This window comes from Dipodomys spectabilis, unplaced genomic scaffold (genome assembly GCF_019054845.1).
Source record: "Dipodomys spectabilis isolate Male_0828 unplaced genomic scaffold, ASM1905484v1 ptg000001l, whole genome shotgun sequence".
Classification (NCBI taxonomy): Eukaryota; Metazoa; Chordata; class Mammalia; order Rodentia; family Heteromyidae; genus Dipodomys; species Dipodomys spectabilis.
The window spans coordinates 147,035-170,843 of record NW_024870678.1 but is presented as its reverse complement, the minus strand read 5'-3'; the positions used below and the strand labels follow the sequence as shown (position 1 = coordinate 170,843).

Here is a 23,809-nt window from a genome sequence, read left to right as displayed (position 1 = left end):
AATCAAACACAGGGCTTCACACATACAAGGCTAGCACTCTATCACTAAGCCACATTCTTAGCCCTCCTTGGTTATTTTCTAACTTTATTTAATCTGTATTCTCAGTATACAATCCAAATGATTGCACAGAATTAGGTTGTCAAAGTAACCTGTATATTAAAAAGTGGTAGTAGTCAGGATGGGGAAAGTTTTGTCTTTCATAGTATTAGGAATGCAAGTCATGAATTTAATACCAGCAAGTGTTACTTTTTCATTTACAGTGACTCTTAGAATTTTGCATTTGTTAATGTTTTATTTGCATCTATTTGCATAAATGGTAGACTTCCATGAGATAAAACGTCTTTGACTTAAGGGAAATTTGCTTAAAATGCTAGCAACACAGAGGAGAAGAAAGGATTTTTAAAAATTACAGATTTAGGAGTTACATATTTCATAACTGGCCAGGCTAATGTTATGGTCATTGTGTTTCAAAAAGTCAGTGTGTTTTCATCAGATTGCTTCCAGAGAGCACAATTATTCTAGCCTGTATCACTGCTTAAAATAATTCTTTGTAAATGGAATTTATGCAGTTTCACCAAGCTTTTATAGAAGGACCTTTGGCTCTCCTGCTTTTTCTCTGGCCTTCAGAAAAGGTGCTTTAATCTGTTACGATTCCAAAGGTCTTATCAGTCCCTGCCTAAGGACTTGTGAGAAATGGTCTTTAAAATTGCCTTGAAATAGTCTTAAGTGTGAAGCTACTGCTAAGTAAATGTTGCTGCTGATAAAATTTTGTGGGAAAAGGTGTATTTCTAATCTGTACATTTTAGAATAAATGACCTTCAAATGATTTTGAGATCTGAGATACCTGAGCATTTGAAAGCATGTTCATTCAGCTTAGGTTTTAGTGGCTTATAGTGAAGAAAATAATGATAGGAAGAAGGCTGACTTCATTGGTATTCTCATTGTAGTATGCTTTGGACTTCCTACTTCAGATGAAATATATACGCTAGAGCTATTTAGTCCAGAAGGAAATTCAGAGAAGAACTCATTAAATGTGCTGGATCCAGCTGCCCTGGAAAGCCTGGTGTGGTTCCTGCAGTGAATTTCACTGTGTCTTCCTATTGACTGGATCACTCAGGCTGAATTAGCCATCATTTATGATGGATGTAGCCTGACTATAAGCACTAAGCTGTTCAGATTCTGCTTTTAGTTCGAGGATAAAAGAACAAAAGCTTGAAGTATTGTTAATAAAGCTAATTTCGATTATATTCATCAGAATTAACTGAGGGATTACTGATGATATTTTTTAATATAGGATAGTCTAAAAGTAAGGTGGAACTAAAATTCTGAACATGAGCTTATTAACTGTGTATGTATTAAAAGCTTAATGAAAATAGAATGTGTAACTCCCAAATCCAGGAAGGAAAAATGTTTATAAAGAAATTTATATTTAATGTAAGGTTGGAGATCTATGTAGATTAACTGCATAAGAGTGTGTGCTGAACTTGTACAAGGCCCTGGGTCTAGCACCAGGAAAAAAAAAAGGAAGGAAGGAAAGAAAAAAATGGAGTAAGCAAAGTGAATAGAATGTTTAAGTGTGGAAACCAATAAGCAGTAATAATTACTAAAACATACAGATTGGATTTTTATAGTTAAATCACATTGCATTCATTTGCAGAAAACACAGTTAAGATAAAATGGCAGATTTCTGCTCCTGGCCTTGATATGGTAATATACTGGCCAGCCCGCCTGTCTACGGTTTGAAAACTAGAAAAAGCAACTGTAACTCAAAACGAGATGAGTCTTACAGTTGCCCTAGCTTTTTGCTTGCAAATAGTTTGTGGACCCCAGCAAAAATAGGAGGAATTTAGTATATATGTTTTACTGATTTAAGCCTTCGGGATTTGCAGAGCAAAGGAGAGAAATACCCAGAAATTATGCCTTGGAAACCACTTGGAAACAGAGAGCTTTTGGCTCTCTGTTAAGATGTGTGTATATTGAATCAGATTCCAAGTTTCAGGCTAAGAGCAACAACCAGGGAACTGTCAACTGACAACCATCAAAGGTTTGACAAGGCTGGGAAATTTCCGTTCTGACAGAGCAGAAAGGCCTTGTGAACATGTAGATGTTCAGTAGATAACTCAGAAAGACCAGTAGAGCTATGGTCTTCACCCAACAAATCTTACAAAGAAGTCTTAAATAAATCTGGCTCACTTACCAATCAAGTTACTGCTTCAGAACATTTGACAGGCAGATTAGGAAAGGAAAAATAAACGACACAACATTCAAAAGGTCCAGAATCCACTTTTAAAGTTACTTAATACATGTATAAAGAAGCAGGAGACTGACTTATAAAAACTGGTCAATAGAAATAGATCCTAAAATGACATAAAAAGTTACAAAAATAATTTTTTTAAGTTTCCAGAAAAATGTTAATATACTAAGCAAAAGAAGTAGGAAATATAAAAAGGAATTACCCATTCTCTTAGAGGTAAAAATAAATTTTGAACTGGTAATTTTCTGCATAAGCTAATAGTTTATAGATACTAAATAAAAAAAAGAATTTGAAGCAGGACAATTAAAACTGCATTACAAAGAGAAAAACAGAAGTAAGCACAACCTTCTATTTAACACAGCAGCCAAAGAGGAAAACATTCCAAACCAGGAAATGTATAAGAAATGAATGTTCAGACTTTTCATGTGAAACAGTGTATGTAAGAAAACAATGGAAATACACCCTTCTTGATTTCTGTATTTAAAACTCCAATCCTTTCCACACATCCTGGCTACCTTATCTGCACTTATCGGTGTTCTCCTTAGCATTGAGCAGTATATATGGAATTGCTGCATAATTTTGTACTTATGTATTCGTCTCCTGTGTTAGATTCACTTTTTTCTGAACTGTTCATTGGTGTTTCTTTACAAACACATTTTATACGTACTTGCTGATTAGCAAATGTCTCTTGAATGAGCAAATGAAAAAATAGTTGGTATTAAGGGTGTCTATAGAAAATGATGTGTTTGTGTGTGTTTATAAATATAGGATTTTAAAGAAATGACTCATGATTATGAGGGTTTGGCAAGTCCTAAGTCTACAGAGTAGGCTCACAGGCAGAAGAGTTAGGAAAGAAGTGTTGTTTGCTGGCTGACTTGCTTCATTGTTGCTCAGAGAAGTTAGTTTTTGTCTTCTTAAGATCTTCTGTATGGAAGTGGTGCTGTGGCTTAAGTGGTAGAGTGCTGTCCCTGAGCACAAAGAGGATCAAGGACAGTGCCCAGGCCCTGACTTCAAACCCCAGGACTGGCAAAAAAAAAAAAAAAAAAAGATATTTAGCAGATGGAATGAAGTCCATCCAGGTTATGGAGGAAAATCTCCTTTGTTCCGAAATACCATACAGAACCATCTTGAATAATGGTTAATAAGCCAAGTTGAAATAAAACTATTACAATAAAGGTATGGAAAATAGGGACTCATATACTATTGCCACAAAGTAGCATCTGTTGATAGACCCACTTTGCAAGAGTTCCCTTGGCTATCCTTACTGACTTAGAACCATTATTTCTAAAATACATAATCCATGAACATTGAGGATATTAGTGTCTAAAATGAAATAATCACATTGAGGTCGTTACGACATTCAGTTATATCTACTAATAGTTTCTACTTAAATAATTCACTGTCTAAAATTGACTAAGTGAGATAAGAAGAAATTGGTGTTCTTTTTTTTAATTACATTATTTTATTGTCAGAAACTTAGGTAAGTGACTGCAGTTGAAGTTAACGTTCTCTTTTTTTAACCTAGTATTTAATAATCTGTTCATCAAAAGTCTGTTCTGATGAGGCCCTGCACTGATTTTGTCCCCCACAGTTGTCTGATGATGGTCGCTATGTTTTGTTATCTATCTGGGAGGGCTGTGACCCGGTAAACCGACTCTGGTACTGTGACCTGCAGCAGGAGCCCAACGGCATCACTGGTAAGTTAGTTTACAAACCCAGGTTGCTTTTCCAGGAAGCATCATTTCAAAAGCAATTGTTTTGTTCTAGTTGATTTCCCAAGGAGACTTCTGCCTTTCTATCATGTTATCTCAGGTTGTACAATTGTTTTCTTTCAGTACTATTTCATAAAATGAGGGAAAAGGAAATGAAGCATTTTCTCGTAGACTGATATCTGCACTTGACTCTGAAAGTGTCCTGTGTGTTACAGATGAAGAGTTAGGAAGAAGCTGGTCAGCTGGTCTATAATGTATTAACAGCTGTGTAGATGTTAGGTTGCAAACCCTCCCAGGAAAGCAGTGATAACCAGAATTTACCAGACTAACAAGCAATCCTATCATACCAGGCCATGTCCTAAGTAACAGCCTGGTTTTGCTTCTTCAACCTTTAGAGCACGATATAGTCAGCAGCTTTTATTCTAGCCTTAAACAGATGGCCATTTAGTGAAGATTGCCTTATTTTTTTTCTATTAAGAAAATAGATGCACTCATTTTGTCTCAAGAAAACAGCAACACCTAGATCAGTGTTCACATTCTTTGAGAGGAAGAAAACATAAGACTGTCTGGCTGGACATGTTGGCACATTCCTGTAAGCCCAGAACTCAAGAGGCTAAGACAGGAGAATTGCAAGTTCAAAGCCAGCCTGGTCTGTACGGTGAGCTCCTATCTCAGAGAAAGAAAGAAGTGTGAATGAAATTGTTCCTGTTTGGTTCTGCAATCTTGGTATGCTGGGAAGGACTCCACTGTAGTAAACATTCTAATTGTATTATAACTCTTCAAGAGGATGCTGTTTTCATTTTCCTTCATTATATCTTGAAGTCAGTAAGTATGTTTATGTTACTAAGGGACACAAATTAACAAATTTAAAATGCAAATTCTTTATTCCAAATAGGGGAGAAAATTCCATCCACATTTTCCACATTTTCATGCACTGAACAGTTATTGGTGTATCCACTTTGATAAGGGAGAGCAGGACTGAATGAAACCTTTCACAGGCCAGAAAAACTCAAGGAAACTCTCCCCTATTTCCTTCCCAGTGTCTTGGTCCTCATCCTTCTTGTTTTTCACTCTTCCTTCCATTTGATCATCAGGTGTAGCAAAGAATTAGAGAACAGTTTGGGAGGTCAAAAATAGCACAGTGTCCAGATGAACAAGATCCTTGAGCAAAATTCTAGACAGTGCAGTTCATGAATGAATGTGATGAACAAAAGTGAGAAGCATCTGATAAACCCTGAATGGCTATCTGAACATGCAGAAGAAACAAACTCAGTTTCTACAACCCAAACCACTTGATCCCCTAATGTGTGGCATCTTCCTTCCCCTGCCAGGTAGCTCATCTTTGCTCTTACATGGAAGTAGCATCAGGCCCCACAGATTGAGGGCTCAGTCCACTACACCTCCTTCAGACCCAGTCACAAGTATGTGACTCTGGAACTTCTGCCTGACCGGGATTCTCAACACTCTGAATTGCATTCACTTCATTTGCTGACAGAACTTAGGACATACTATATTTACATTTACTACTTTATTCCAGAGGGTCCTTCCTGCCCTCCCTCCCTTTCTCTCTCTCTTCCTCCCTTCCTTTATTTCTTCAGGTGGTATTGGGGGTTAAACTCAGGACCTCATAATTGGTAGACAGGAGTTCTACCGCTTGAGCCATACCTCCAACCCTTTTTATTTATTTATTTAATAAGGAATTTAAATTCCTAATTTAAATAAGGCCTCACATATTTGGGGGGGTGGGGTAGGCAGAGGAAGCCTATACTACCATCCTCCAGGACCATGAGCATGGTGGCACTACACCCAGCATTTTATTGTTGTTATTAAGACAGGGTTTCATGAACTTATTACCTAGGCTGACTTCAAACCTCAATATTCTCAGTATATATTTTCCTCCCAAGTAGCTGGGATTACAGATATGAGCCCTCATGCCCAGCTTTCCAAAATATACTTCAAAGGGTACAAGTATAATCAGCCAGGTAAAGAGATAGATAAAGTAAGAGAAGGAGAGTCTTGTGTGCAGGAGCTTCGGTTTTTGGAGAGTTGGGGTGTATCATGCTCATGGCACACGGGTGAACTCTTGTTCCCCTTCTGCAAGTCTTTATGTGCTCAGCTGCCAGAAGTTCTGCAGACCTAAGCCTCTGGATTTTCATGGAGACTTCATTGCATAGGCATGAGGAAAATCTGAATAACCAAATGGGATTGGACAAAAAGGGCATGATTGTATTCCCAGAGAGGGCAGGGGAATCAGTGAGGCCTGTCTGCTCAGTGGCTTCTTGGGCTCTTTGCAGCATTCATTTCTCCTAGGTTAGGGCAGGATCCTCTAGAAAAGGAGAAGCTATCAGATTAGAGAATTTCTGCATGGCTAGCTCCAACGCAGGAGAATATCAGAGTGGAATATTTTTTAGTTTCTATGACTTGCATTGGGAAAGAGAAATTCTATATTTTTATGGTCTGCTTTGAAGAGAACAAGATTTCAGGGGCAAGGAGAGGTCAGAGAGAGAGAGAGAGAGAGAGACTCCTTTCTCCATTTCTCTCCTGCTCTCTCTCGTTTCCTTTGTAAGGGAAATATTTGGAATTACTGCATTTTGGTTTTAGTTAATATCATGGTAAAGTAGGTTGAAGACAGTCTTTGAAAGTTTGGTTTTTTAAAAAAAATCTTAATTATAAAATCTGTTCTAAGTAAGAGATTTGGAAGTAATTTGTTTTCTACAAAACTAGATTCTTTTTTTTTGGGGGGGGGGTCTGGTTGTGGGGCCTGAACTCTGGGCCTGGGTGCTGTCCCTCAGCTCTTCAGCTCAAGGCTAGGGCTCTACCTCTTGAGGCACAGTGCCACTCCTGGCTTTTTTTCTTATGTGGTGCTGAGGAATCGAACCCAGGGCCTCAGGCATGCAAGACAAGTGCTCTACCACTGAGCCACCTTCCCAGCCCCTCTACAAAACTAGATTCTTAATTAGGAGTCTTTTAATTTAAAAAAATGCAGAATTGTATGTACCTCTACTGTCCGGCTGTGTGGACTGTGTTTTATTGAGCAGACTGATAGTTGAGTATCAGGATCACATAGCCAGTGGATGACAGTGTCACCTCCCTGCTTGCCATTCCTGTCTGCTCTCCCCTTTTTGTTACTCTTGTTGAACTAAGGCAAGGATAAATGATCCTGAGTGCTTTGACTGCAGTTAATTTAAGTGTTAGATGCATTAGTCGAGAAAAACTGGTGACTGGAAGTTAAATCCAGTGTTATGAAGCCTCTATGTTTATATGAATGAAATCTGTACCCTTTTTGATCATTGTAAAGCCTTTCTGCTCTGATTTTAATCTTTTTCCCCCTTAAAGGCAAGGAGAATTATTAGAGGTTTTCATAAAATTCTTTATTAAGGCACCACAAAATTATATTCTTTAAAAACTAAGGATGACTCCTTTCTGACTTTTCTGTTGTCTTTGTCTCCCAAGAAAGCCTTCTGTCTGTATGCACTTTGAAATTAGAAACACAGAAAAGCACGTGCACACAACATGCACACGCACACACAGCCAGGAGCAATTTAGAAAAAGGAGCAGGAGCAATGTAGAAAAAGATGGACATGGGGAGGACAAAATTGTGAATACATAATGAAAAATAATCTTGGAGCTGGATGCTGGTGTTTAATGCCCCTAATCCTAGCCACTGAGGAGGAGACTGAGATTTTAGGATTAGGGATCTGAACCAACCTAAGCAGAAAAGTCCAAGGAACTTTTATCTCTAATTAACCAGCAAAAAGCTGGAACTGGAGACATAGTTCAGCTAGTAAATCATCAGTAATGAGTGAAAAAGCTGAATGAGGGCTCAAGGCTGAATTCAAGCCCCAACTCTGGCAAAACAACCCCAAATCTATGGAACCTTGAAAGTTAAGTGACATGTTTATGGAGCTAAATTCCTTTTGTCACATCAATCTGCATTGTGTTCTCTCCCTTGCTGACTATCCTCTCTAACTTGTGAGGTTAATCTCTGTTCTGCCATTTTTGGTCTGTCTTTGGCAAGTTCATTTCCATCATTTGCTTTTCAGTACTTGCATTTAAGAGTAATATGAAGCCAGTAATATGTAGTGGTGCATACTTGTAATCCCAGTTACTCAGGAGGCAGAGGTATGAAGATTTTAGTGCAAGACTGGATCCAACAAAAGTATGTTGATCTATGGGGCTGCATTAACCAAGGGACATCTCATCTCTCTTGTTCTTTGTGGGTTCCCTGTGCCTAGAACAGTGCTTGAACTATGAATGACTCACTGATGCCTTTAGGAATACACATGTGCAGGTATATAAGCATCTTCCTCAGAGCTTCTCATTTACTTGTGATCCCCTAACTTTTATCATCATCATCATCATCATCATTCATCCTTATTCATCCTTATCAATCATCATCAACCTCATCCTCATTTGGCTTTGTTCTTTACTAAACCCTGAAAGTAGTGGATGACAGACGATGTTTCTTTCCGTTCCATATGTTGTATTAAGATTAGTGAAGAGGTACCAAGGTGTTCTTAAGGACACCTAACCAGTGTGACATTTTATTAGTTCTGCAGTAGGAAGAACAGCTGAGTGTTGACTCCTCTGGTTCTTAATGTGATTGATGTCTGCAGATAAGTTGAAATTAATTACCCTCAACCTTGCAAGAAAATGATTTCTGTCTCAGTTTTCTTAACTGTATGATCTGTGCTTTTCTATTTCTTTGGAAATATACACATACATTGTGTTTCTAGAATGTTATTAAAACTTCATACACTTAGATTAAACCTAGAATAAATTTCCATATATTTTCTACCTCATCATTAAAAATCAGATCTTCTCAGCTATTTCTTTTCCCCCACATGGGTGGACCTTTAAATTTTTACAAGAACACTTAAGTGAATTTCTATCTTGAAAGTATAAACCTATTCCTTAGTATGTAAACATTTATCTTAGGAATATGTGTTTAAATATTTGTGTTAGAAAAGTAGGAGATATTATTAAGCTTCAATTTTAAATTGATTTCTTTTGTTTTTACATTGTAAAGAACTGTGGAAAGATTCAGTATAAATGCCAGACTCTTATGTTTTATGTTTAGTTACAAAGCTGATATGACCCAGTGCTCACTCTGTGCTAAAATCCATAGCATGGATTCAAGAGAGGAAAGGATGTAATGAGCTTCCTTTGAAAAAATCCTGTCCTGTGAAGGTCTATCCTTTAGAATATTTTGCCTATTTTACAATTGTTCTTGTAGAAATCCTGACACATTCCTTATGGTCAGTGAGCACACAGGATCTATTTGAAGCTGGGGTTAATGCTTCAAAATCTAGTAACAGGTTTGACCTATACTTTCGGGAAGCTCTTGTTTACCGGAGCTTGATCATTTATATAACCACCACATCTTTGAACTCACCTGTGCACGCAGAAAAATGGAGGGAAATTTCTATTGTGTTTTGCCTTTGGTGACACTTTAGTGACTTGGGGTAGAGAGGGATTATAATGAATAACTCTGTGTGCAAGACCTTTTCAGGCAGAGACTGTAAGATGGTTAGTGTGTGACACAAAGGTTTCACATCAGGAAATGCTTTATTGTCTGTGGAATCTTTTAAGAAATCTGACATTTCACCAAACCCAGATTTTGTGTCTATAAATGTCATAGGCCAGACAATGATATCTCATCATTCTTACTATAAACAAATCAAGCTTTCTGATTACCCTCAAATTTGGCAGACAGCTAACAAAATTTAATTTATATTCTTTTCAGAAACGGAGACTTTGTTTTAAACATTGTTTTATGGCAGCTCAGATACAGTTGCCTTTGAGTAGGTCCACTGCTGAGTTTTATTTTGAGGTTAGCAATTTGTCAATGAAAAAATATAATTGTGTTTCCAATGCAGAGTTTAACCTTTCATGACAAGTAATTGTGAAGGGCCATTTCTGAGAGTTGGGCAGATTTTGAATTACCTCAGAAGAACCTCATAATCAAAACAATGTAAATGGTGTTAAGAGAAAGGTTTTTAGGCAAGGCTTTCCAAATCCATGGCTCATTTGCCAAAAAGAGAGGAGGCCAGAGAGACTGAAAGCAGGAATAGGAGCTGAATTGTGCTGAGTATTTCTGCTGGGGTGGAAAGTCAGACCTGCGCTTCTCTGTGGATAAGAGTCTCATTAGAAGTCTTCATCGCAAGAATAATTTATAAGTAAATCTGCAAGTGGTAGGCCTGGAAAGCACAGAATGAGTAGCACCCAGAGTTGCCTGTCTTTACCTGAACACTGGCAGGGGTCTCTTTACCTGAGCACTAGAGGAGACACGTTGTGACTTTTACTCGTGAAACAGGAGAGACGCTGCCCTTCACATGGGTACAGGTTGACTTAATTGTGTCCTATGTGGCTCAAAAATTCTTCTGCCAAAAATTCAGAGCTTCCAGGCTGGTTGTGTTCCAAGGGGCAAACTAGGAGAAATACTCTGGAAGGTTGCCACTTCAACCCATGCTTCCAACATTTCCCACAGGTAGTGCTTCATTCCTTTAGGGGAAACTAGTTTACTGTCAGAAAGCACGAGCCAGACAAAAATCACCAACATGAGAATAGAACCAGCAGAAATGAAGTGAGATAATCAAATTCAGCCTGAAAATAAGTATGGGAAATACACTTTGAACAATGATAAACAATCTGTGTAGTGGTGCTATAAAAATAATGTAAACAAGAATTGTGGGGACAAGAGATAAGATGCTAGAAAGACTCAGATTCGGAAAAGGACCAAGTAATACTTTTAGGAATAAAAAATACGGTCATTCACATTTTAAAACAATTATTTTGGCTAAAGAAAAAATAGACACAGTAGAAGGGATTTAGGGAACCCATATGTAATTTAAAAATATAGCTGCCCACCAAGAGATGGAAAACATGTTATAGGATATGAAAAATGAACTTCTAAAAATGATAAACTACAAGTTGAGAACCATTATTCTGCAAAACACAACGTTAAAAATCTAAGATGCCTAAGCTGGGTGCCAGAGGCTCACGCCTGTAATCCTAGCTACTCAGGAGTCTGAGATCTGAGGATCTGGGTTCAAAGCCAGCCCGGGCAAGAAAGTCTGTGAGACTCTTATCTCCAATAAACCACTCAGAAAACCGGAAGTGACGCTGTGGCTCAAGTGCTAGAGCACTCACCTTGAGCTGAAGAGCACAGGGTCAGCACCCAAGCCTAGAGTTCAAGCCCCATGACCAACGCCCCCCCCAAAAAAAACTAAGATGCCTATTAGAACTCTGTATATAGCTAATGTGAAGGTTAAAAATACTTAATTAAAGGTAGTACCAGAGGAATGATATAGTACCTATCTTAATATCAAAGTCAACTTTAAAGCAGAAACCATTGCTAGAGATAAAAATGGATAATTAGAAAACTTTTAAACTAGTTTTGTGCAAGTGTATAAAATTATGTGTATATCTAACAGCATAATTTCAAAACATCAGGAGCAAATTTTGAGCATATGAGCAAAAATAGAGAAGCCCACAATTGTAGAGACATTTTTAACAGACCTTTTCTGCAACTGACAGAATGGCCAAGAATAGATCAGTAAGTATACAGAAGATTTCAACAGTATTTAAACGGATGACCTAATAGGCATATATATTTAGCATACTATATCCAGTAATTTCAGAGCACACATTCTTCAAGTATTTACAGAACATTTTTAAAGAAAAATTTTTAAAAATCCCTACATCACAAAGCATTTCTCAACCAACTTAAAAGCACTAATACCACACTAAATATATTCTCTGAGCACCGTAAGATACAAGCAAGAGTCAATAATTATTACCAAAGAATGAGTGATCTTACAAGGACAATGTGAAGTAAAAGAATCAGATGCAAGCGTGTATGTGTCGCATGATTTCATTACATGTAAAACCCGTGTGATGAGGGAAAATTATACTATAGTGTTTATGGTACCCACACCGGAAGAGATAAGAAAGAAAAGCCAGTTTTCATAAAAGTCAGGAAGAGCTCCCAGAAGGGAAGTGGGACTCCATACAAACAAAAATCAACTGACTGCCCCTCTGTGTTTGTTCTTCCAGATAAGTTTTAGGATGCTATCACATTCCCTAGAAATTTCATTTGGATTTTGAATGGAATTTGTTAAATCCATACATTTCTGGGATTATTTGCACCTTTGAAATGCTGTATCGTCCTATGTAGGGATATGATATGTGTTCCAACTACTTTTTTGTCCCTACTTTTATATTTCCTTAGGGGGGAAAAATAGTAGATTTTTTTTCTTCGTTTAGAATCCATGTTTCATGTTTAGATTTTTAAGTATCCCATTAAGTTTGCTTCTGTTGTAATTGAGGTTCTTCCCTTACTTCCCTCTGTGTTTTCTAATGGTTATTGCCAATGTATAGGAAAGCTCTGTGTGTGGGGTGGGGGGTGTGGGCAGGGAGAGGGAGGGGGAAGGTGTTCTGGGAGAATTCAATTCAGGGCCTTGGTTTTTCACTCAAATCTGGTGCCCAACGACTTGAGCCACACCTCCATTTCTGTTTTTTATTATTATTATTAATTAGAGGTAGGAGTCTCAGACTTCTCTTCCCTGGCTGACTTCAAATCTCTATCCTTAGGTCTCAGCCTTCTGAGTAGCTGGAGCTACAGGCTTAAGCCACCAGTGCTTAGCTAGAAATTATTTTTGTTGTAGGGTAGACACTAGCAATAACTTTTAGAATGATTTTCACATTTTCTTTAATTCCTAGTTGACATTGACCAAATGAGGCCCTAAGTAGTAGGAGAGCCAGAGTTCTCCTCCAAATATGTCTGACCTCTGAATCTTTTTATATGATAGAATCCTGTTTCCCCTAATAAATTTAATTCTTGAACAGATTATCTGAAGATACAGTGAACACAAAGGAGTTAAAAGAACATAAAGTATTCATTAAAGCTATAAGGAATATGAATGAATTATGCAAAATAGTTACAAAATGAAATTGAAAGTAGGAGAGGAATGGAGAAGATCTGACAGTCGTTCAGATTAGAAGTCACAAGGTTTTTACCCTTATGAAACATTCTCTGAGTATCTGTATAGATAACACTGTGAAGCAAATGTCTTCCCAGTGTTTTTTTTTAAATAATAAAAGTGATGGTGAGCCATTTGGGTGATGGTGAACATGTTTAAGATCTTTAGAGTGAGCACCACCTCCATGCTAGTTTTTCAGAATATAAAACTAGAAAATGGGGGCTGGGAAGGTGGCTCAGTGGTAGAGCGCTTGCCTTGCATGCATGAGGCCCTGGGTTCAATTCTCCAGCATCACATAAGCAAAAAGAAAAAAAAGCCAGAAGTGGTGCTGTGGCTCAAGTGGTAGAGCGCTAGCCTTGAGTTGAAGTGCTGAGGGACAGCACCCAGACCCAGAGTTAGGTCCCACAACCGGACCAAAAAAAAAAAACTAGAAAATGTCCCTTCTAGCCAGACATTGGTGGCTCATGCCTGTAATCCTAGCTACTTAGGAGGCCGAGACCTGAATGAGGATCAAGAATTGAGGATCACAGTTCAAAGCCAGCCTGGGCAGGAAAGTTATCTCCAACTAACCACCAGAAAACAAAGTGGTGCTGTGGCTAAAAATGTTAGAGTGCTAGCTTTGAGCAAAAAAGCTCAGGGACAGCACCCAGGCCCTGAGTTCAAGCCCCACAACTGACGGAAAATGTCCCTTCTTCCATTTAACACAGCTTTATTTGTATCTTTGAAAAAACCTCACACTGTATTTCAGGACTAAGTGTGAAATAATTAATAAAAAAGATAAATAATAAGAAAATAAATACATAACTACATCTTGCAAGAAGGGCCAAGAAGAACTGAACTGGGGCAATTTGAAGTGGCTGGCCTCCTGAGAATGGGCAGTTAGGCAGAGGACAGGACCTGTGACATGGCTAGATGTACATGGTCAACAGCCAGTAGAGCACAGATAGGAAGCACTAGTTAGAACAAGCTGAAGTAGGTTAAGTGGGAAAGGACTGCCACATGGAGCCTTTGACCAAAATGTGTGGGGGAAGTCATTGACGTTTCAAAGGATACCAACATGGACTGTTAAAATATGAAGACAATGTGGTAACAAGTACAGAGACAATCAAGGATAGCAATGGGAAGGCCAGGCAGGCAGCTAATGCAATAGACAAAGTTTTTCAGACTTAGTACTGTTGATACGTGGAGCTGGCTGCTGCTTTATCATGGTACTGTCCTGTGCATTGCAGCTTGTGTAAACAGCATTTCTGACCTCTTCTCACTAAATGCCAGGAACAATACTCCTACTCCCCCTCCCCTACATTATGACAATCAAAAATGTCTCTAGACACTTCAAATGCTGTATGAGAGAGGAAAATTTGGTTGAGTCGTTACTATAGTCCAGAGAGCGTAGACAGTGAAGCTTTCTCATGGTGTGATATTAGGAGTGAGTCTCAAATCTAGCAAAAATGTAGCTGATTATATTGGAGGTAAGGTGCCAGGTTTTTAAAGGTTTTTTTAAGAATACTTTATTTCTTTTCCTTCTTTCCTTCCTTTCTTTTTTCCTCTCTTTCTTTCCTTCTTTCCCTCTTTTTTTCTTCCTTTTCTTTTTTTTTTTTTTTTCTGTGCTGGTTCTAGGGCTTGAACTCAAGGTCTGGGTGCTGTCCCTTAGCTTTTCTGTTCAAGTCTAGAGCCCTACTACATGACTCACAGTTCTACTTCTTGGCTTTTTGCTGTTGAATTGGAGTCTCACAGACTTTTCTGGCTTGACTTGTTTTGAATCACCATCCTCAGGTCTTAGCTCCTGAGTAGCTAGGATTATAGGCATGAACTACCAATGCCCAGCAGTTTTTAGAATTAAACAATAGGAAAAAAATAACAACACCAAAAAAAAAATGAATTCACCTTGCTTTTCTTGTGCCTTGGAGTTTCCAGTTGCTCTTCCTTGTTCTCTATAGATAGAAATGATGCCTTCCTAAATACAAAGCTCACAGTTTTTTAAAATTTCAGATAGATGACAGGAATGCTTGATCTCTCACCAGGAATCCTGAAGTGGGTAAAACTGATCGACAACTTTGAAGGAGAATATGACTATGTAACCAATGAGGGAACGGTGTTCACATTCAAGACAAATCGCCATTCTCCCAACTATCGCTTGATTAACATTGACTTCACGGATCCTGATGAGTCCAAATGGAAAGTGCTCGTTCCTGAGCACGAGAAGGATGTCTTAGGTAAGATTCCAGGTGACTTGCTTGTTGGACTTTTGTTTCAGGTGAGAACACCAGCAAGCTTTCTTCTTCTCTAGTGACTGGTTTCAAGATACAGAACATTGACCTCTAAATTATTAGGGCTATTATGCTAAATAGTGCATCCAAATCTTTGTTATGTGACATTACTGCAGCTTAATACAGTAACATAGAAATGGTTCCTAAAATGTGGAGGTATGAATTCAGACTTGCAAAGACTACTAGTGGCTTCTCAAGAGGCTGAGATCTGTTGATAGTAGTTCAAAGGCAGTCCAGGCTGGAACGTCCCTGAGACTCTTATCTCTAGTTAACCACCAAAAAAACAGAACTGGAGCTGAAGGTCAGGTGGCAGAGCTCTAGCCTTGGGCACAAAAACTCAGGGACAGCTCCCAAGACCTGAGTTCAAGCTTCAGTACTAGGGCATGCCCATGTGCGCACACACTCATACACACACAAAAGTACCAGTTATCTTTGTATACTTATTATTGGATACTAATCACTAATATTCAGTTTTTAAACCTATTAGATTCACAAATGTTAGCTTTCAGCTTTTTGAGTAACCTTTGGTTATTTGCATGATACTCTTGTAGAACTGAGGGTAGGTTTAAAGAATAGATTGCTGTCAGTTTTAATTTAAAACATTGTAGTCGCTTTGTATATTCAAGCACATTAATCTCTTGAAAATCTGCCTTCCACATCATCTGTTTTTCATGGTGTTTTCTCTGATTTTTGCAAAAATGATTTACTGCTTTGAAAGCTGAATTTGTTTAGAAAACTCACTAATTTGGAGACAGTTTTTTTTCATATAAAAGGGGAGTTCAGTACTTTTGGGCCTATGAAGATCTTCATAGGAAGACTTTACCATGTTAGAGGTGAATGTCTGTGATAGATTCAGTGACAATTCTGTGATAGATTCATTTAGGAATGCAAAAGCTTCTATGGTTTGCAGTGTCCAAGAGGGAAGACACAGGCCCATGCCCAAGAGTAGCGCTGTCTCAGGTAAAATAGTGCTGCAGTGTGTTCTTTGATGAATTAAAGCAAATGTCTGCACTCAGGCAGGTCAAGGATTACATCCTAGGTTATCATCCTGCTCACTGTTTTCTTGCTGGCTCAAGAAAGATATTTTCTTGTGCCTGGTAACTAAAAAATTCAAACCTGGAATTGCATGGAATGGTCTTCATGCCTGCTCTTTCCTACTGAATCCACAGCTACAACCCAAGGCAGCATGGCTGCTGCCAGGCTTTTCCTTCAAAGTAATTAGGCAGTACTGCTGCATGCATATACAGTAATATATGTGTGTGTATATTTGTGTATATGTATATATGTGTATGTATTATATATATATATATATATATATATATATATTCACTAGAACCCATCAGTCAATTCAAAGACAAGCATGGCTGGACTCTTTGCATATCATTATTACAGAACTCACTGTGGAGAATGAAAGGTAGAGATTAGTCATAAAGTACAACTGTAAAGTCAGGGCTTTTATTGATGACAGTTCACAAATCACTTTCCTTTATTACTCGCTGGTTCATATTTTTTATGTACTCATATTTAACACAGATTGATTTTTTTTTTATCATTAAGCTTGCTTGATTAAGGTGCTCTAACCAAAAGAAAAAAGAAAAAGAAAAAAAAACCTATTAGCTAGTGAACAAATTACTTTATTTGGATGCAACAATTCTTTATATCCTGACTTGAGCAAAAATTTGCTTTGGTAATCCAAGCCACTCAGAGATTGAGGTCCCTGGTGACCCTTAGCCTTCCCTGTAGAATAACATGATGTTATAAGAGGGGATTACTAGTTTCTTGGGTTACTAAATATCAGTATCAGCATGAAGTCAGAGGAACTTAGTCTTTTCAGCATGTTTGCGCTATTACCTGTGACGTCCATCTACCACTGCTTCCTTCTTTCTGGGTGGCCTGTCCCACTTCCGGCTGACCTCTGTGCCTCCTTTCCATCCCATGCCTTCCTTCCCATTTGTTATTGCTGCCCTATAACCAAGCACTATTACAGTGATCTAGCTCACCCTGTATCACAACAGTCACCAAGCCCTAGTGATTCTTCTTAGGAAATGCCTTTCATCCCTCCTTTTCCATTCAAGCTCCATCCCCCGTGTTCTCTACAGTACATGCAATAGTGTTCATGCTTGCTTCCCCTCCACACCCCCACTCCCTACCTCCACCATTTTCTGTAGATTTGCACCGTTTTGCAATCCGTGTCAGATAACATTTATTAATGTTGTTTCTATATACATTACCCCATGTTCAAACACTTGCTCTTCACTAATGGCTCACTCCCTTTTATCTGACTCACTGAATGCTGACTACTGGCAACGTTGAAAAAGAAAAACAATTGAGATTGGGTCTCAAAATGAAATGCTCACCCTCAGTAACCTAACTTCTTTCCCCTAAGCTCCATCTCTTAAAGGCTCCACCACCTCCCTGTAGCTGAGGACTAAGCATTCAACACACAGGCGGTAGGGGTCACTTATCAAAATCACTGTAATGGAGTTGTTTGAAGTTCACACATCATCTAGACCAAGATGTGTTGTTTCCTCTGGACAGAATAAATGTAACGACTGTGATCACTCATTAAAGGACTGTGCTGAAAACTACTTGAGATATTAAAATCAACTTGTAAAATGGCTTTGCAAGTCTTATTGCTGCTTAACACAAAGCAGAGCTCCGTAACTGTGTTCAGTTAAATAAATAGGAGAAACATGAGGTTCTCTCCTTGTCTTTGTAGAGTGGGTAGCTTGCGTCAGGTCCAACTTTCTGGTCTTATGCTACCTCCACGACGTGAAGAACATCCTACAGCTTCATGACCTGACCACAGGTGCTCAACTTAAGACCTTCCCCCTAGAGGTCGGCAGTGTTGTGGGGTACAGCGGGCGCAAGAAGGACAGCGAGATCTTCTATCAGTTCACTTCCTTTTTATCTCCAGGTGAGTCTTTGCTGTTGCTGTTCACTTGGAAACTTAGGCTTATATGGGTTCTTTTTTTAATGTGTGCGTGTGTGCGTGCGTGCGTGCGGAGTGTGGTGTGTGTGTGTGTATGTGTGTGTGTGTGTGTGTGTGTGTGTGTGTGCGCGTGTGCGCGCGCGCGCGCGCACTTACCCTGGGGTGCTGTCCCTGAGCTTTGTAGCTCAAGACTAGCACTCTACCACTTGAACCACAGCTCCACTTCCAGCATTTTGATGATTAATTGGAGATGAGAATCTCATGGACTTTCCTGATTGCACTGGCTTTGAGCACGATTCTCAGATCTCAGCCTCCTGAGTTTCTAGGAGTACAGGAGTGAGCCACTGACACCTGCCTCTTTGGTATGATTTGGGGGGGAGGGGCGGGGGAGAGTAGGAGAGTAATATTTATTTAGGTACTAGTAGTAGTAGTATTTGAACTCAGGACTTCACACTTGCTCAGCTGCCGCTGTCATTTGTACCACAGCTCCAATAAGCTTTTGATCTATGTATAAAGTACATAGGGTCACAGCATATAGATAACAGACTATAAAATCTGTAGCCACTCCTGAGGTATGATTTTTACATTTCATGCTGTCGATTAGTTTTCCCCAAATCAAATAATTCTCTTTTTCATGTTTTAAAATGTTGGTTATATTCATGTGCTTTGGTTTGGTTTTTCCCCTGCCTCTCCAATGTCTGTTTATGCAATCTCAGAGACATACATATACAGCAGTTTATCCCAGGAATCTTGCTCAGGTGGCAGTTTATAGTTGGCCAGGCAGACCCTGTCTTGAAAGCAATCTGGCCACAACCACTTTGTGTACTTGCCTTGTTCCTGTTTCTGCCCCCATCCGGTTTTGTCACAATCTTTCATTGGCTCATCAGAAAATAAAGCACTCTTGGGGGAAAGTTAGGCAGGTGCTGAATTGGCTCCGTCTTCTCCTGGGACTTGGCCAGATGACAGTGATGCGTCATCTGCTTTTCTTTAGAATCTCTTGAGTCACAGACATCTTATTGTGGTGACAGGTTGCTGTCAGGGTTAGGAAAACAGAAAGAGTGATGTTCCTGTAAGTAGCTCCGGGGGTATACATGGCAAGTTTAGGCTTGATTCTGAAAGCCTCTTTCAGAGAATCAAGAGGGTAGGGAAAGAGCCATGGAAATAGGCCTAGTGCCAAAAGTTGGGAGTCAGCTGTTGAAGAACTTCATGCATGTCAGATATTGTGCACCTCCCCTCAACCCCAGCAGCCCAGAGCCTAACAGAGTCAGGGAGCAGGCAAACCAATCCCTTTTCCCAGGTAGCCATTCCCATTCTCGGCTTCAGGGCCCACACTTTGTTCTCAGGCTTCACTGCTTTCAGAAACTTCACTTTGGAAATTCCCCTAACTTCAGCAGTTCCAACAGATAAAGGACAAAGAGGAGCAAGGGGGAATGGGGGGGATGACTCACTTGGTCTTAATAAAACCCAGAGTCCTCAAAGGCCTGTGAAGCTCCTTCATGGACCCTGTGTGACCATTTATTTTAGGAGCAAGCTCAGCATTACCTGGGGAAAGAAGGAGCTTATTGTCCTCGTGTAAAATGATGGGTTCTGTGCCAAGCAATGAAATATCTGTGACTGTGGCTGAGAAGTTTGAAAAGAGAAGCATGTTCCTAGTTAGTTCTCTTTTTTTCCCCTGCCAGGCAGCTTCTGAACAGCTGTAATTCATTAGTGCAATGCTTTGTCTGTTCCTTTGTCTCCTTGTACTTACTTTGCCTCCATCTTTCTCTCTTTCTCTCCTTAACTCAATGTGATATCAAAATCCTCATGGGAAGTGGAAATGTGGCTCAACTGGTAGAGCATTAGCCTGGAGTGTGAAAAGGCTGTGAGAGAGTACAAAGCCCTGAGTTCAAGCCCCACTACTGGCACCAACAAACAAAAAAGGAAAATAGAATAGAGCTTCCAGATCTAGGCCTTCTAAAGCCAAACAAAAACATGCCCATGAGATAATGAAACTAGATTTTAGGAAAGTAGTGATGCCTTTGTGCATTGACATCCTCTGTGAGGAGGAGAGGCTTACTGCTGCGGTCCATAGCAGAGCTAGGAGATTGTGACTAGCACTCCAGGGTCTGAAATAGTACTTCCTGCTGTGGACATGAGCTACCCCCGGCAGGTGCATGCCTGCAGATTTTGTTTCCTGTGGAGGTTCCTGGTGAAGATACATCTTGAGCCCAATCCATTTGTGACTTTTGCAGCTACAGTCACACTTGGGAGAAAACAGGCAGCCGGACAGTTTGGAGCACCATGCACTGATTTCCCTGTGGCTCAAACCACTTAGTAGTTTAATTAATGAATTCTCTTTGTGTGGACCTTTGAGAGTTACCTGGGGTGAACACCAGCCATACTTGCTACTTGTAATAATACAGAACTGTGTCTGTGACTCTGGGAGGCAGGAATGAGAAATCTTAAAGAAGTCTTCCACAGGGGCTGGGAAGGTAGTAGAGTGCTTGCCTTGCATGCATGAGGCCTTGGGTTTGATTCCTCAGCACCACATAAGCAGAAAAAGGCAGAAATGTCACTGTGGCTCAAGTGGTAGATCCTTGAGTCTTGAGCTCAGGGATAGTGCCCAGGCCCAGAATTCAGGCCCCACAACCGACCAAAAAAAAAAAAAAAGTCTTCCACAAACTGTTGAGAAAGACAAAGATGTGAAATGAAGTTTGGGCTATTTTTTTTCTTTAATAACATCAAAACTACCTAATCTACATGATCCCTTGGATTCTTCCTAAAGTGTTCTTCCTTCCTCTTATGTTCATATTCCTCTGGGACTGTGCCAGCTAATCTCCCTGCCTCCATCCTGGCCTTGTTAAAGCACTGTCCATCAGGAAGCGTCTCGAGGCCAGGCATTCCTTCTGGCCTTAAGGAACTTCCATAATCCAATTCTCTTGAACTTTGAAATTTATTTCCTGGAGATCACCAACCATTAGTCTTTTGTTCCGGATTCTAGAATAGTTTATTCCAGCCTCACCTTCCTGTTCTTTCATATGAGCCAGGGCACCTGGGACTTGGGCATCATTAGGTCAGAGTGGTCCACGTTATGGTGTGAATTGCAATGGGCTAGCCTCAGCTAACCCAGATGGATATGGATGCATGCATAGCAAGTACTAAGTGGTGTGCCTTCAGGTTTAATACCACCTCTTCAGTGAACCTCAGGGTCAGGCACATGATACCCTTTGGGTGGTGACTAGCCTCTGTTGTAGTTCATTTCATTCCCTGGTTAGAATTGATGTCTCAACCTTTCTAGATACACAGTCATGCAGGGCATCTCCCCCCCCTCTTTGTCTTGCACTGAGGAATTTGTATTCTGCTACTGTGGTGACCCATCTGAGGCCACTGATTAAAGAGTTCTGGCTCCTAACATGTTTAACAGTTGGTATGTTGTTGGTATGAGTCAGGAGGTCAGATGGCATGGGCTTGGGGCTTGGTCTGAAATCTGTCTTCTTTTTGTTTGACTATTTGGAGAGTTTTGTTGTTTTTGTTTTGTTGCTGTATGTGTTTGTAGGGGGTACCAGCTGTACTGGCCAGTTTACATTTAGGGGTGGGGGTGGTGACATGATCTGTAATCTCAAATGATTGGGAGACAGAGATCCAGAGAATTATCATTCAAGGCCAGCCTATACAAAAAGTTATCAGGATCCCATCAGATATGGTGGTGTACACTTGTAATCCCAGCTATGAGGAGGCTTAGGGAGGTGGACCATGACCCATAGATAGCCTGGGCAAAAATTCTAGACCTTATCATAAAAATAGTTATAGCCAAAATTGCTGCTGTAGGCTTGGCTTAAAGTGCTGGATCTCCTGCCTAGTAAACATGAGACCTGATTCAAATACCAGTGCAAGAAAGGAAGAAAAAGAGAAAGTGGAAAGAAGGAAAGGAAGGAAAGGAAGGAAGGAAGGAAGGAAGGAAAGGAAGGAAGGAAGGAAGGAAGGAAGGAAGGAAGGAAGGAGAAAAAGCTCCTGTCTGTAGGGAGCCTTATGCTTGCAAGATTGCAAGGATAGTGTTCAGTTCGGTATAGCAATGAATCAGGCTGCATGCTCCCAGAGTGTACCTCACATGTAAAGATATGTTTCATATCGATATATTTTAACAAATATCCAAGTATGACTTAACCTGACAAAGCCAGTTCTTTAGTCATGTTATGCATCTTCATACTGACAGAGTTAATCATATGCCCTTTTACAGTAATCTTCAAATAATCTATAACCACAAGAATGGGAATACCATTCATAAAGATTAGCTGTCACAGTTGTTAAGGAGTCAGATGCATTACTCCTTGCCCATGAGAACGAGAGAGCAAGCCACTGTTACTCTCCATGATCAATCCATTTAAATGTGCCCTGTGGTAGTCCTCTGATGTTTGGGTTTCCAGCAAGTACAAGGACCACAAAACCAATTTCATACCCTCGGCAGCTTATGTTTAAAGAAATATGTAGGGAGGTGCTGTTTCCACACCAGCTCCTCTGACTGATTTTTGTTTCATAAACAACAGAAGTGCCATTGTTTGGGGACATTAATGACTCATCTTATTTACTTATTATTTCTTTGTTTCTTAAATGTGGGAGAGTAGCATTAAATCCAGCAAGTAGAATTTTAATCAGTAGTTAAATGAGCTGGAATTCTTGGTATACAGTAATTATTTTGTGTTGTACACAATTACTGGATAATAAAAATTGACAAAACAAAACTGAAGTCACTAAGTTTCACTATAAGTGAAGTCATCTTTGAACTCTCTACATGGGTGTCCACGGATGAGTTAAGGGGCAGGTAGCAGAAGCCCCACGAACCTGGTTAAGAGACCCCTAATTGGTGGTTGACCATAGGCAAGTCATTGTAGTTTTCTGTCCCAGGTCAAAGTCCCCAGAAGAAGTTTGCCATTTTCCTTGACTTCTATTCCTAACCTATCTGGAATGGGTTGGAGAAAAATCTGTTGTTTCCACAGTTAGGTATTTTACCTTTTCTTTTTTTTTTTTTTTTTTTTGTCAGTTGTGGGGCCTGAACTCTGGGCTTGGGCGCTGTCCCTGAGCTCTTCAGCTCAAGGCTAGCACTCTAGCGCTTGAGCCACAGTGCTAATTCTGGCCTTTTTTTCCTGCTTATGTGGTGCTAAGGAATCGAACCCAGGGTCTCATGCATCCAAGGCAAGCACTCTATCGCTGAGCCACCTTCCCAGCGGTATTTTACCTTTTCTTTCACTTACAGAATGCTTGGGTTAGTAGTACAGAAAGGAGGTGGCCCTTTTACATGGTGCTTGTCATGCCAATCTGGCTTCCTATGACTGGGAGTAGAGATCCTCCTACTACAGTGTCAATCACCTTGAGGGTCTGGTTGTGCTTTGTGGTCCTTGTTGTTGCCTGGCATCTTGTGAGTCTTGTGAACTAACCTAAGGCTTCTTCCCCTTCTAGGTATCATTTATCACTGTGACCTCACCAAAGAGGAACTGGAGCCCCGAGTTTTCCGCGAGGTGACTGTGAAGGGAATTGATGCCTCGGATTACCAGACGATCCAGGTAATGGAGAAACTGATCCCATTCGTGTGCAAGTTATAAAACGGAACTTTCATCTGCTAACTGTTCACCTTCCACCTTGTCAGAAGCCACCGAGGTAATCCACGGTGATACCACAAATATTTT

At 39.9% G+C, this 23,809-nt stretch overlaps 1 protein-coding gene across 1 annotated transcript in view; it reads left to right on the top strand.

The window, feature by feature from the left end:
• LOC122121193 (prolyl endopeptidase) overlaps positions 1–23,809 on the top strand; it is a 98,106-nt gene that overhangs the window by 41,035 nt on the left and 33,262 nt on the right. Inside the window, exons 7-10 of the mRNA XM_042695363.1 lie at positions 3,846–3,951; positions 14,972–15,163; positions 17,937–18,134; positions 23,583–23,686. Coding sequence (XP_042551297.1) covers positions 3,846–3,951; positions 14,972–15,163; positions 17,937–18,134; positions 23,583–23,686 — 600 coding nt within the window. The remainder of the gene's footprint in view (positions 1–3,845; positions 3,952–14,971; positions 15,164–17,936; positions 18,135–23,582; positions 23,687–23,809) is intronic.